The following is a 14,737-nucleotide window of genomic DNA, read 5'->3' as shown; positions in this document are numbered from 1 at the left end:
ATCCCCATTTGCTAAGATGCAAAAATAAATAAATAAACAAATAATGCCCATCTCAAAATAATTTAAATGTTCACTTACTCCTGAGGGAAATTTCCATCTATGCGTTTAACTTTCAGTTTTGGACTAAGCATCCCCATCATGTTGACTCGTACCACTGAGGGGAATACATTTCTGAGGCTACCCTTACCTTGTAGATTAGCTACAGGCCATTGCGGGAGGTAAACAAGGGAAAGAAGGATGTTAAATGGAGGGGATAAAAGGTGAGACGTGCTATTACCAAAAAATGTTGTGCGTATTACAGGGTGCTTTGTGTGCTAAATTTTGGGTAGATTTACCGTATTATAAACTTTCCCTAATTTTCTCTCAAAATTTATTTTAATGGAGGAAATTTCTAGAGTAAATCATGACAATCTCAATTTTACTAAAATTTTAGTGAAAAGCCACACATTTCTCTATGACCGTAATTGTGCCCTTTTTTATAGATGATAACAAAGTCTTTAAGAACAGGTTGCTAGAAGGTGTGAAGTCTCTTAAAGGTGAGTGAGAAACATAATGAGAATGCAAAGGAATATGAGATCTTCACTTTATACTGTTTCTGAAATATGAATTTGCTGCCATCTGTCATATATACTGATTGCAAATGTATACTTTTTTAGAGCTTAATCTTTATTTTAGCAGATAATCTCATCTTCTATCTCAGAAGTAAAGCACCATACTTTCTTGTCATTTTCCAAATTATCAGGAAGAAAAATATCAAATTTCAAGTTTGCATAGCAAAAAAATATGGAAATGATTAGCAGTGATTCAGGGAATTTAATAAATAGCAGAAGAAACTAAACTGGAAGTTCATTCATCAAAAGTCAACCTACAATTGTTTAGAACTAAAGAATGTTTACCTCCAGTACCAGAATTCCCCAAACATTTATTGAACACCATTTATTTTTTTCCCACCAGATATTTTTTTATTCACTAAGAAAATTGAGGCTAGCAAGAGTGATAGCCTTCAGCTTTCTATCCCCAATCCCTACCTTTACAGGTATCTTTAAGCACACCCATCCTAGTATCAAAGGATGAGTGAGGAGTACCCCTTCTTCCTCAGATATCCCATCCTATAAAATAAGCAAACTAAAACTCTTCACACCCCTCTTGGCCATAACTCAATCTCTTTCTTCTTTTTCTCATCCACTTCTTGAGGGACTTGTCCATACTCTGAGCCTCTATTTCTGTACCTTGCTCTCTTTCTCAAACTAATTTCAGTACTGAATGCCCTTTAAAACCTTGTGTTTGTGTAGGCTGGTCTGCAAGACAAGTCTCAAGGGAAGTAGCCTGAATTCTAACTTTGTAGTTGAGGGCCTGAAATATTTAGTCTCTGTGCTAAAATTGTTGAACATTAATTAACTTACTTTTTTCACTTTATTTTTTTAAATGGACAGATATATTTTATTAGTGAATGGGAAGTGTATTGCCATCAGAAAAAAGTAACAATTTCCCCAAATTATTCTTTTTTTATTATTCTCATTTTAGAGCAAATATTCTTTACTTTAGGCAAGTAGTAGACTTTGAGGGAATCCTTGAATAGGCTTTAGTGAGTATATAACTTGTCTGAAACAGTGGCAAATTTTGTGAGGAATGATCTGCTTAAGAAATTAACAAAGGCGGGGCGCATGGGTGGCACAGCGGTTAAGCGTCTGCCTTCGGCTCAGGGCGTGATCCCAGCGTTCTGGGATCGAGCCCCACATCAGGCTCCTCCGCTATGAGCCTGCTTCTTCCTCTCCCACTCCCCCTGCTTGTGTTCCCTCTTTCGCTGCCTGTCTCTATCTCTGTCAAATAAATAAAGAAAAATCTTTAAAAAAAAAAAGAAATTAACAAAGGGATACATGGATCAGAAGAGTGTAAGAACTTCTCTTTTGGAGTCATTTAATATTCTTTATGGACTGTTATTTTTCTTAGGTGGGAAGGTCAATATCAACAACCTGGGCACCATTCTGAACAACCTGGGGATCAAGCTTGCAGATGTGGAACTTAAAGATCTGGCTGAAGACATGCATGTTGGTGGTAAGCATGTTATCAGATACACTGGTTAACTCTGGAGAGAGTTTAGTTAAAAGTAAGGAGGGCATGTATTGCATGGTGCACTGGGTGTTATATGCAACTAATGAATCATCGAACTTTGCATCAGAAACCAGGGATGTACTGTATGGTGACTAACATAATAGAATAAAAATACATTAAAAAAAAAAAAAAGAACCTTTGAGGGAAGAAACGTCCTTTTCCATAAAGGGAAGGGAAGGCCCAAGAGCTCTGTGGTGATACAGTATAGCAATGACTAAAACACAGAGAATGTCATTTGAGTTGGTGAGTATCCAGTTAACAAAGTCAAAGTTAAAACATTTTTTTATATATGTGATATGTGTGACTTTCGTGCTCTCTACAAGTATCATAGTTAGTAGTCTTTCCAAGTTTGAACGCAAGAATGCAGCATTCTTTCCATACACTCACTTCTGAATAACTTCCTCTTACTAACACAAATAAACTTGAGATATTATAGGCCAAATTGCATCATTGTGATTGTATGGTTTTCATGTTTAGGATTTTCTTCTTATTCATGCTTGTCTTAAAATAAAAACTGGGGAGAATAATAATCTGGAAAGTATGTTCAAAAATATTTGTTAAATAAAAACAATTAGGATGGGGACTGACACACATAGTAAGTGCAACTATTATAGTTGTTCCTATGTTTTTCCTACAAACTTTTGTATCTCATAATATATGAGATCTGTATAATATAATATAATGTGATTTTGATCTTCTCCTATAGTTGATGAGAAAATTCCTCTAGAAACACTGATGGAAAACATCACAGATTTTACAGGTGAGTGAAAATTAGGTGAAGATCCATATAATTAAGATTCCAATTATCTACATTATCTAATATCTACATTAAATTTAGTTTTTTCCTGGTATTTCCTAGTACTCCATTGTTGACTTATAAATTCTGGTATTTCTCTATATTTATTAATGAAGTATTTGTCTCTGGCATTTCGTGTATTGTATAAAATTATCTGTTTCTACAATGAAATTACTGTACTATCTCTTGCTTTCAAGTTCTGTAATCTCTGTTGTTTTTGTCAATAATGTAATTCACTTCCTGAGTGTTTAATAGCCACAGTATAGAATGACACAGCAAATCAGAGTGGAGCCTAAAATTGATTGAGGTAATGTCTTCATTGTATTTATCATATAATTCTTTTTTTTTAATTAAAATACTTTTTCAAAGAAAAATTCATGTAAGCATCTATTTTTCAATTAATAGATCAAATTTTATTCTGAAAGTAGTCTGCCCCTGATTTTAGAAGAAACTCTCTTGTTCATATTAAGGAAATAAATTTGACCTAACATCTACATTGATTTTGTAGTTGAAAATGTTTCATTTTTACTTTATTCTTCAATCTGAAACAAGGAGATGATATCCTGAAATAACTTTTTCATTAGAAATAATTACTGCTATGTGAAATGAATATGTATACCAAATTTCCTATTTTCAAAGGTGAGAAGATTGAGTCAAGTGATCTAAAAAATGTTCTGGGAAATCTGGGAATTGAGCTTGCAGATAAGGAACGAGAGAAGATGCAGAAAATGCTGCCAATTGATGGTGAGTCATACAAGTGTCTATGGAAGCTTCAAGGGAACTTGGATTTTTGAGGATCTGCATGAAAATTTTAATTTCTTCTGAAACATGATAGAACATTAAAAAAAAAACCTAAAATGTAAGCTACATATAAAAACTGTAATTGTCATTTAGAGTTTATTTGAGAAGCCAAGCAATTCCTCAGATGTAAGTTGCCATCAGAGCTAACAAATGTCTACTGTTGCCCTTCAGGGCTTATACCGTAAGAAAGAGAAAGAAGAGATAAGAGAGCAGTGGAAGAAATTAAAGATAAAAGTCAGAATTATAAAGAAAGGAAAGGGGGCACCTGGGTAGCTCAGTCGTTAAGCAGCTGCCTTTGGCTCGGGTCATGATCCCAGGGTCCTGGGATCGAGTCCCACACTGGGCCCCCTGCTCAGCGGGGAGTCTGCTTCTCCCTCTGCCTGCTGCTCCCCCTGCTTGTGCTCTCTCTCGGTCAAATAAATAAATAAAATCTCCAAATAAATAAACAAATAAACACCTCCTCTTTTTAAAAAAAAGAAAAAAGGGAAGATATACAATAGAGTAGGCCCCCTCAAGGGGACAAGTTTATTATATTGAAAAAGGCTTCTCTTCCTTAATTTCATTGTTATATAAAGATGAAAATTTTGGGTAAAACATTTTTAACAGAATTACTGAGATATCATCCACATACCATATAGTTAACCCAATAAAGTATGCAACTCAGTGAATTCTAATGTATTCACAAAATTGTGCATTCATCACCACAATCAATTTTAGAACATTTTTATTATCCCGGAAAGATGCCCCATACCCATTGACAGTCACCTCCCAGTTTCTCCATCCCTTCAGCCCTGAGCAAGCACTATTTTCTATCTCCATCAGTTTTCCTATTCCGAACATTCCACATAAATAGAATCATACAATATGTGGTCCTTTGTGACTAGTTTCACTTAGCACAATATTTTCAAGATTCATCCCTATCCTGTTATGTATTTGTACAGCTGACCCTTGAATAACACAGGGGTTAGGAGCACTGACCCCCTGTGCAGATGAAAATCCATGTATACCTTTTGACTCTCCAAAAACTTAACTACTGATTGCCTGCTGCTGACCAGAAGCCTTACCAGATAACATGAACAGTCCCTTAATATGTGTTTTGTATGCTATATGTATTATATATTCTTACAATACATGAGCTAGGCAAAAGAAAGTGTTATTAAGAAAATTGTAAGGGGGGCACCTGGGTGGCTCTGTCATTAAGCGCCTGCCTTTGGGTCAGGTCATGATCCCAGGGTCCTGGGATCGAGCCCTGCATCAGGCTCCCTACTTGTGAGCCAGCTTCTCCCTCTGCCTCTGCCTGCTGCTCCCCCTGCTTGTGCGTGTGTGTGCTCTCTCTCTCTCTCTCTCTCTCTCTTTCTGTATCAAATAAATAAATAAAATCTAAAAAAAAAAAAGAAAGAAAAGGAAGGAAGGAAATCATAAGGAAGACGGGTGCCTGGATGGCTAAGTCGGATAAGCCTCCAACTCTTGATTACAGCTCAGGTCATGATCTCATGGTTCTGGGAAGGAGCCTGGTGTCCGGCTCCACACTCAGCGCAGAGTCTGCTTGAGATTCTCTCCCTCTGCCTCTGCCCTCCCCCACCCCACACGTATAATTAGGTCTTTGACCCATCTTGAGTTAATTTTATTTATTTATTTATTTATTTATTTATTTATTTATTTATTACAGAGAGAGTGAGCAGGGGCAAAAAGAGAGGGAGAGAGAGAATCCCAAGCAGGCCTCACACCCAATACAGAGTCTGATGTGGGGCTTGATCTCATGACCTTGAGATCACAACCCAAACCAAAATCAAGAGTCAGATGCTTAACTGACTTGAGCCAACCAGGTGTCCCATCTTGAGTTAACTTTTGTATATGGTGTGAGATAGGGATCCAAAAGAATATTCTCTTTGCACGTGAATATTCAGTTGTCCCAGCATCATTTGTTGAAAAGATTATTCTTTCTTCATTGAATGGTGCTGGAACCCTTGTCAAAAATCAATTGACTATAAATTGGAAGGTTTATTCCTGGATTCTAAATTATATTCTATTGCTCTATATCTCTACTTTTATACTAGTACCCCACTGTCTTGATTACTGTAGCTTTTAGAATGAGAAGTGTGTGGGGTCCCTAGATGGCTCATTTGGTTAAGTGTCCAACTATTGCTTTCAGCTCAGGTCATGATCTCATGGGTTGTGGGATTGAGCCTTATATGGGGCTCTGTGCTCAGCAGAGAGCCTGCCTGAGATTCTCTCCCTCTGCCCCTCCCTCCACGCACACTCCTAAGTGAATGTGCTCTCTCAAATAGATAAATAAATAAATCTTTAAAAAGAAAAAAGAAAAGTATGAGTCCCCCACTTCTTTTTCCTTTTCAAGATTATTTTTGTTATTTAGGGCCCAGCTTTACCATATGAATATTAGGATCATCTCATCAATTTCTGCAAATAAACCAGCTAGAATTTTTTTATAAGATTGCATTGAATCCATGGATCAATTTGGGGAGTATTGCCTTATTCACAATATTAAATCTTCCAATCCATAAACATAGGATGTCTTTTCATTTATTTAGGCCTTCTTTAATTTCTTTCTACAATGTTTTATAGTTTCCAGAGTATAAGTTTCATACTTCTTTTTGTTGAATTATTCTTAAGCATTTTATTCTTTTTGATGCTCTTGTAAATGGAATTGCTTTCTTAGTTTCCTTTTTGATTTGCTCATTGCAACAGCATAGAAATACAGTTGATTTTGGTATATTGATAAAAGACTAGATTTTCTGTTAATGAAATTATTCTATTCATGCTATTTTTGTGAATCTCATATTCATTTTACCATTACATGAATTATGACTTTTCTTACAGCCAATGGAAAGTTATATCGTAACAGATTACTGAAGGCTATGAAGTCTCTCAAAGGTAAGTAAGAAACAAAATTATAAGGCATATTATCTAGGTTCTCCAGATACATCATCTAAGCATGAATCTTGGCCCTATGTAAGTTTTCACTTATGATTCTTTCAGCGTAACTATATTTTATCTGCTGTTAATATACACTTTCTCCTGGCAAGAAGTCCAGTATCATCTTAGATTTTTTTCAACTCTTTCTCAAAAAGAAAAATTAATCCTAGCAAGTACAAACAAACAAAAAACCCTGGTCATTACCAAGAGCAATGGTCAGCTACGATGATAACTAATATGTCAAGTCAGTAAACAAAAATAACCCAACTTTTTGTGCCGAGTATTTAAGTTAGTGGTCTGCAGTTCTATTTGTTCAAGCCCCTTAACCCTGTTCTATTAAGTAGGCTTGTCAACAACAATAGACTAAAGGAAATACAATTCTAATTCTGACTCTCTTGACTTTCTCTTTGGGTCTTCAAGTGAACAAGTCTATTTGGGGTTTCAGTCTTGTTGAAATGTGATGATAACAGAGGCATGAAATATGTTTTGTCTCTTGTTTTAATAATATGTGGTCATTAAAGTTAATAGTTTTACTAAAAAATTTTTTTTCATTTTGCTATATATAACTTTTTTTTTCAAATGTTTCTTCACTATCTCTTTCCTAAGATGGAAAGATGAAAAAGAATAACCTCCATACTAATTTGGAAAATATGGGAATGAAGCTCACAGAAGAGGAATTTGCTGAACTGTCAGGACAACTACAAGTTGATGGTGAGCACTAGAGATAGCAGTAAAGCATCTGGTTATCTTCTATTTAAAGGAGTGTCAATTAAAATTAGGATGTGAGTCAAATTGAGCTGGACTTTATACTATATGAATAATTTGTATCTTTTTCTAAACTCATGTCATTGATCATATGTCTCTTGTGGACTTATGTAGCAAATGGGAATGTTGATCTGCCTAACTTGATGGAAGCAGTGAAATCTATTACAGGTGAGTACAAAGTCACTATAAACCTAGAATTCCTATTGGAACAGTAACTATATTTTACCATTCACCTTAGTTGCCATGTTGATTCTGTTACTGTACTCCTTATTATAAATATTTGTCTAGAGTTGGACTTTGTGGTATCCATGTTTTGGTAGTAACATTTTAGTTTTATTTCTTGGTGGAAAGACCCATCTTCTCTAGAAAATTTTAACCTTAAAAATAACTTTTTTAGAGTCACTAAATTTTCCTCACAGGCCTTTCTCTTTCTGATTAAGGGAAGGTTGACATCAAGAACTTGGAAACCGTTCTAGGCAACATGGGAATCAAGCTCACTGACAAGGAACTTGAAGATCTGAAACAAAACCTGCCAATCAGTGGTGAGCATATGAGATACCATTGGATTTTGAGCTTTAGGTTTTATGTACCTTTAGCAATGAGAGGAATGGGATAAGGGAACTTTTTATGCAGAAGATGTCAAGATTGGAGATGAGACAATAACACAAAGAAGTCAGGAATGTAGTATTTGGACACAGGTGGCACGGTCACTAGAAGAGTCTTCCCAATTCTGAGAATAAGAAAGCCACTTTTGAATCCCACCTTTTCATCATCAAATTCAAGAGTTGATATTTTATGAAATAGAAAGTCAAATTCACATTTTTGAAATAAGTTTATTTTTAATATTTTAAAATTTTTCTTCTACTTAGGCTTATAATATATTCTGAGTAAAAATTTATTGAATGACTCTTTAAAGTGCTTAATAAGATACCCGGGACACTTAAGTGCTGTTATAATCTGAAGAGGAGGAGGGTATTCTTTTGCTGTTTTACATCATTGTATGAGCTTCAAGTTACGGTTCTTTGTTACAGTTGATAATAAAATTGCTCTGAAAACTTTGGAGGATGAAGTGAAAGCTTTTACAGGTAAGAATTTGTTATAAATTATTTGCAATAAATCATGATTTACACTAAAAATTTTAAAAGCGTGTTCTCAAAATTATATTAGCGGCTTATAAATTCACATATTTTCAGTATTAATTTTAATAAATATTTGCATCTACTGATCAGCAGCTTAATCTAACATTATCTGGGTTTATAAGTAAAACAAAGGATAATTTTTTCATAATAAGTCGTATTCTTTGATGCTTTTTTTCAGTGAAAGTATCTGGCTGGTACTTTTAGAGACCCCAAGACTAGGTGGACATAGTAAAAGCAGAGTGGAGCATTAAAAATAATAAGCCCATTGCCAACAGCTAATCACATAGTTTTAACAAAATAAAGTAAAATATGTCATAGTTTGTTTATTGTATATTATATTAACCATCTCTTGACTTTATTTCTGGGTAATTATATGACCAGATTTGCTTCTACACTATGTGATATTATTCTCAGTATTAGGAATAATTCCTATTTACTATTTTTTAAAAGATTTTATTTATTTGAGAGAGAGGGAAAGAGCACAAGCGCGGGGAGGGGCAGAAGGAGAGAGAGAAGCAGACTCCCCGCTGAGCACGCAGCCTGAGGTGGGGTTCAATCCCAGGACCCTAGGATCATGACCTGAGCTGAAGGCAGGCACAACTGACTGAGCCACTCAGGTGCCCCTTCCTATTTACTATTATTAAGGGAAAAATTCTGTTTTTTATTTACCATTTGACTCTTTTTATCAGGAAATCTTTCACTCTGCCTTTCCTTTCCATTCTGGTATTAGAGAAGAGACTAGAACAACAATAGTATATGTTTAGATGGTTTTAAATAATTAAATTGTCCCTTCATATTTTAACCTATAACTATTCCATCTTTTCAAAGGAGAAAAGATTGATTCAAGGGACCTACAAAATATTCTGAAAGACATGGGGATTGAGCTTACAAATAAGGAACACAAGCACCTGCTAAAAACATTGCCCATTGATGGTAAGTAAATGCCACATAAATGCCAACATGCCTTCCAGGGAACTTGATTTTATAGGTCAATGTGAGTCATTCTTAATCTTTTAATAGTACGGTTTTGTCTTTTAAAAAAAAGCCATAAATTAATAGAAAGGCACTTCTGACTTGAAAAGAAATTCTGTCATTACCTCTTCGAACACAATTGGAGATTCATCACTACATTGCCATATAGTTGTCCAAATGACTAATACTACCCCCTCAGATCAGCAATAGTTTCACAATAAGAGCAATGAAAAGCAGTGAAGGAGAAATAGGACATCAGTGGAATAAAAAGAAAGAAATATTTTAATGTATTTTTTTAAATTGTACCATGATAGAGTTTAATAAATGTCTCTAATTCCAAAGAATGGGTAAGTTTGTCACTGTGGAAAACACCTGTATTTTTAAATGTCCATTTTGTGTAACTATAAAATAGATTAATTTTAAAGCAAATAATTGAAATGTATCTTTCTACAATCATAAAATTTATAATGTTTTGGTGAGTCTCCATATCAATTTTCTAGAGATCTGAATTGTACGTTTTCTTACAGCTCATGAAAAGGTGTTTCGAAACAGGTTGCTGAAGGATGTGAAATATAATAAAAGTGAGTAAGAAGCACAAAGAGGAGGCATATGAAATATCCTTAAGCATTAAATTTTTAAAATTTTATTTAAATTCAAGTTTATTAACATATAGTATAGTATTGTTTTCAGGAGTAGAATTTAGTGATTCATCACTTATGTGTAACACCCAGTGCTCATCCCAAAAAGTGACCTCCTTAATATCCATCACCCATCTAGCCCATCCCCCACCCACCTCCCCCCATCAACCCTCAGTTTGTTCTCTGTAGTTAAGAGTCTCTTATGGTTTGCCTCCCTCTCTATTTTTATCTTATTTTATTTTTCCTTCCCTTCCCCTATGTTCATCTGTTGTTTCTTAATTCCACATGAGTGAAATCATATGGTATTTGTCTTTCTCTGACTTATTTCATTTAGCATAATACGCTCTAGTTCCATCCATATTGTTGCAAATGGCAAGATTTCATTCTTTTTGATGGCTGAGTAATATTCCTCAGTGTGTCTGGGGGGACGGGGATGTGTATGTATACCACATCTTTATCAATTCATCAGTTGAAGGACATTTGGGCTCTCTCTGTAGTTAGCATTAAATTTATATCAATAGATTGTAACACTTTATTTTCCTGCATGTGTCACATCTGTGTTTTTCCTGGTAATAATCCTAACTTTATCATCGATGAAAGTTCTCTACTGGATTGTGTTTTTCAAACTTTCCCCGAAGAAACATGTGAACAGAAATAAAGATGGAAGGAAAGAAGGAGGGAAGAAAGGAAGCAAGGAAGGAAGAGGGGAGGAGGGAGGAAGGTAGAAAGGAGAGAGGAAGATTTAGCATTTATTCCAAAATGTAAGCAGGAGCAGAGAAAACAATCTAAGAGTAAGAGTTTGGAAACAAATACAATCTCTGTTTCTTTGTGGAGATTATTGATTAGTGCTCTTTAGTTGCACAGCCCTGTCCCACCTGACTTTTTCCTGGGCCTGTATTTTTTTTTTTTTATTAATAATGATTTTTTATTATATTATGTTAGTCACCATACAGTACATCCCCGGTTTTCGATGTAAGGCTCGATGATTCATTAGTTGTGTATAACACCCAGTGCACCATGCAATATGTGCCCTCCTTACTACCCATCACCGGTCTATCCCATTCCCCCACCCCCCTCCCCTCTGTAGCCCTCAGTTTGTTTCTCATAGTCCATAGTCTCTCATGTTTCATTCCCCCTTCTGATTACCCCCCCTTTCTTTATCCCTTTCTTCCCCTACTGATCATTCTAGTTCTTATGTTCCATAGATGAGAGAAATCATATGATAGTTGTCTTTCTCTGCTTGACTTATTTCACTAAGCATTATCTCCTCCAGTGCCGTCCATGTTGTAGCAAATGTTGAGAACTCATTCTTTCTGATTGCTGAGTAATATTCCATTGTATATATGGACCACAACTTCTTAATCCAGTCATCTGTTGCAGAGCATCTCGGCTCCTTCCACGATTTAGCTATTGTGGACATTGCTGCTATGAACATTGGGGTGCATATGGCCCTTCTCTTCACTACGTCTGTATCTTTGGGGTAAACACCCAGTAGTGCAATGGCTGGATCATAGGGTAGCTCAATTTTTAACTTTTTAAGGGACCTCCACACGGTTTTCCAGAGTGGCTGTACCAACTTGCATTCCCACCAACAATGTAGGAGGGATCCCCTTTCTCCACATCCTCTCCAACAATTGTTGTTTCTTGCCTTGTCTATTTTTGCCATTCTAACTGGCGTAAGGTGGTATCTCAGTGTGGTTTTGATTTGAATTTCCTTGATGGCTAATGATTTTGAACATTTTTTCATGTGTCTGTTAGCCATTTGTATGTCTTCATTGGAAAAGTGTCTGTTCATATCTTCTGCCCATTTTTTGATTTGTTTATTTGTTTCTCATGTATTGAGTTTGAGAAGTTCTTTGTAGATCTTGGATACCAGTCCTTTATCTGTAGTGTCATTTGCAAATATATTCTCCCATTCCGTGGGCTGCCTCTTAGTTTTTCTGACTGTTTCCTTGGATGTGCAGAAACTTTTAATCTTGATGAAGTCCCGTAAATTCATTTTATCTTTTGTTTCTCTTGCCTTTGGGGATGTGTCATGAAAAAGGTTGCCTGTATGTTTAACATTTGAGGAAACATGTTCTAATTCTAACTTTTAACTCTTTAAATTGTAACTCTGCTTGCAGAGAATTGTGCAAATCTATTGTAGTTTTGTTCTTTGCTTGAAAATTTTAGTAGTTATACTAGATTTTGAAATCATTCTCTTTTAGCAGTATATATTCATGTAACAGTAACAACTATTACTGTCTTAAAGAGATATTTGCACCCCTGTGTTCGTTGCAGCATTATTTACAACACCCAAGACACAGAAACAATGTTTCTATGGACAGATGAATGAATAAAGAAAATAAGAGATATATACACATACACACATACACATATACACACATACATATATAAGTAGAATATTATTCAGCTGTAAAAAAGGAAATCCTGCCATTTACAGCAACACGGATGAATCTTGAGGACATTATGCTAAGTGAAATAACCCAGACAGAAAAAAACAACATGATATGATACTATATGATATCACTTATATGTGGAATCTAAACAAAACCAAACTCATAGAAACAGAGCTGATTTGTGGTTGTCCGAGCCAGGGGGATGCAGAAGGGAACAGGTGAAGGTGGTCAAAGGATACAAACTTCCAGCTATAAGAGGAGTAAGTTCTGGAGATATAACGTATGACATGGTGACTATAGTTGACAATACTGTATTGTATTTGCAGAAATTACTAAAAGAGTAAATCTTAAATGTTCTCTCTACACACACACACACACACACACACACACACACAATGTAACTATGTGAGATGATGATGTGTTAACTAACCTTACTGTTATGATTACTGTAGTAATCATTTTGCAGTATACATATATCGAATCATTACATTGTACACCTTAAACTTATACGATGTTATATGTCAATTATATCTCAATAAAGCTGGGGAAAAACAGTAATGCCTGTTAGTTGAAGATAATAATATGTGTTTTTGAATTTTTCTAAATGTTTTATAATCATTACATCTTTTCCTTTTCCTTTCATGTTTTCAAGGAGGGAAGGTTGATGTAAATAAACTGGATCCTGTTTTAGAAGCCATGGAGGTCAATCTTACAGAGCAGGAACTCGATCTGATAAAGGAACTTCTGAGCGGTGAGCATTATGGAAAACACTGAGATTTTAAACAGATGTTGAGCTTGCAAGATTAATTGTGATTGTTTCAAAGGTTTAAATTATTTGTTGCCGGAAGCCATGTGAATAGCTTTCAGAAGAGCTCAGGGAGGAAAAAGCCTGTTCATTTTTGTTGCTTTAAAACCTGTAATCTGTTTCTTTATACATCCCAGGGTAGGGATGGGTGCTAGTGAGAAGGGGAGGGATTATTGTTGTCTGGTTTTACAAAAATAGGATCTGTGATGTGTTTTTTCTCACTGATCCATATATCACTGACATCAACCCAGGGTATAACCCAATCCATTCACCCATTCCTCATTTCTCTGTTCGTGGATTTTGAGATGACTTTCTTTTGTGGTCACTATAACAAGTTAACAACAATATGTATGGTATTATTAATTTTTAAAAATATATATAGTTTAGGGGCGCCTGGATGGCTCAGTCGTTGGGCATCTGCCTTTGGCTCAGGGCGTAGTCCCAGCGTTATGGGATCGAGCCCCGCATTGGGCTCCTCCACTGTGAGCCTGCTTCTTCCTCTCCCACTCCCCCTGCTTGTGTTCCCTCTCTCGCTGGCTGTCTCTCTGTCAAATAAATAAATAAGATCTTTAAGTATATATAGTTTATAAGCATAAGAAAAGTCTGGAAGGATATACACAAAACTGTTAGTAATGGTCAGGAGTAGTCATGAAGCTGAGGAGAGGTAAAAGAAGGGACATTTACCTTTTCTTCATATGCTTATGTATTTTTTAATTTGTTACATAAAGTATGTTTTAAATTCTAACTTTTAAAACTCAGTTTATTTTGTTTTTAATTTAAGATGAATACAAATGGTGTGGTAAAATGATAGGATTTGGGCTGTGTTCTTATCTACCAGTTAGGTTTAGGGAATCACTAAATTGACCACTTAACTAATCAGCTCCTCTCTAACATCACTCACCACTAGTCTCTATCTGCCCATGGCATCAACACGTGGTAACATAAGATAATACTCCCTACGAATATTGAGAAACATGCATTATTTCAAGAAGTAAGTAAAAGTAAGGTTGAAGGACTGCCCAGATCACACAAAGCCACTAACAAATGTGGACCTGGCAAAGTTAGAACATTTAATAATTGAAGAAAAAAATTCTACATGAATAATAATGAGATAGGACGTTTAACATACAACAATATGGATTTCAAAAGATTTAAAGGAACCTTGGGAAAAAGTCAATCATTTTTGTAAAGGTTATTTTTAATATGTCTTATTCCAAAGTTCAAAAGGATGTTCTAGTGTACAATAACCTAACTTTCTCAGAAAAAACATCTCAACACAGTTGTAAAAGTCAGTGTTGCTTCATTGCTTCTCCTAAGAATTATCCTATACCCTATAGAATAACTGTTGGAATAGTTATAATTATAACCTGAATTTT

The 14,737-nt window shown here is 35.4% G+C and overlaps 1 protein-coding gene across 1 annotated transcript in view; it reads left to right on the top strand.

The window, feature by feature from the left end:
* LOC123803164 (EF-hand calcium-binding domain-containing protein 13-like) overlaps positions 1-14,737 on the top strand; it is a 45,342-nt gene that overhangs the window by 427 nt on the left and 30,178 nt on the right. The window contains 11 exon segments of the mRNA XM_087854722.1: positions 1,951-2,055; positions 2,819-2,872; positions 3,548-3,652; positions 6,548-6,601; positions 7,250-7,354; positions 7,523-7,576; positions 7,849-7,950; positions 8,440-8,493; positions 9,376-9,480; positions 10,047-10,100; positions 13,209-13,307. Of these exon segments, the coding sequence (XP_087710848.1) occupies positions 1,951-2,055; positions 2,819-2,872; positions 3,548-3,652; positions 6,548-6,601; positions 7,250-7,354; positions 7,523-7,576; positions 7,849-7,950; positions 8,440-8,493; positions 9,376-9,480; positions 10,047-10,100; positions 13,209-13,307 (891 nt within the window).

This window comes from Ursus americanus, chromosome 23, assembly GCF_024610735.1.
Source record: "Ursus americanus isolate L20-20 chromosome 23, mUrsAme1.1.p, whole genome shotgun sequence".
Taxonomy (NCBI): Eukaryota; Metazoa; Chordata; class Mammalia; order Carnivora; family Ursidae; genus Ursus; species Ursus americanus.
The sequence above is the reverse complement of the archived record's forward strand: the minus strand, read 5'-3'. Positions and strand labels throughout refer to the sequence as shown.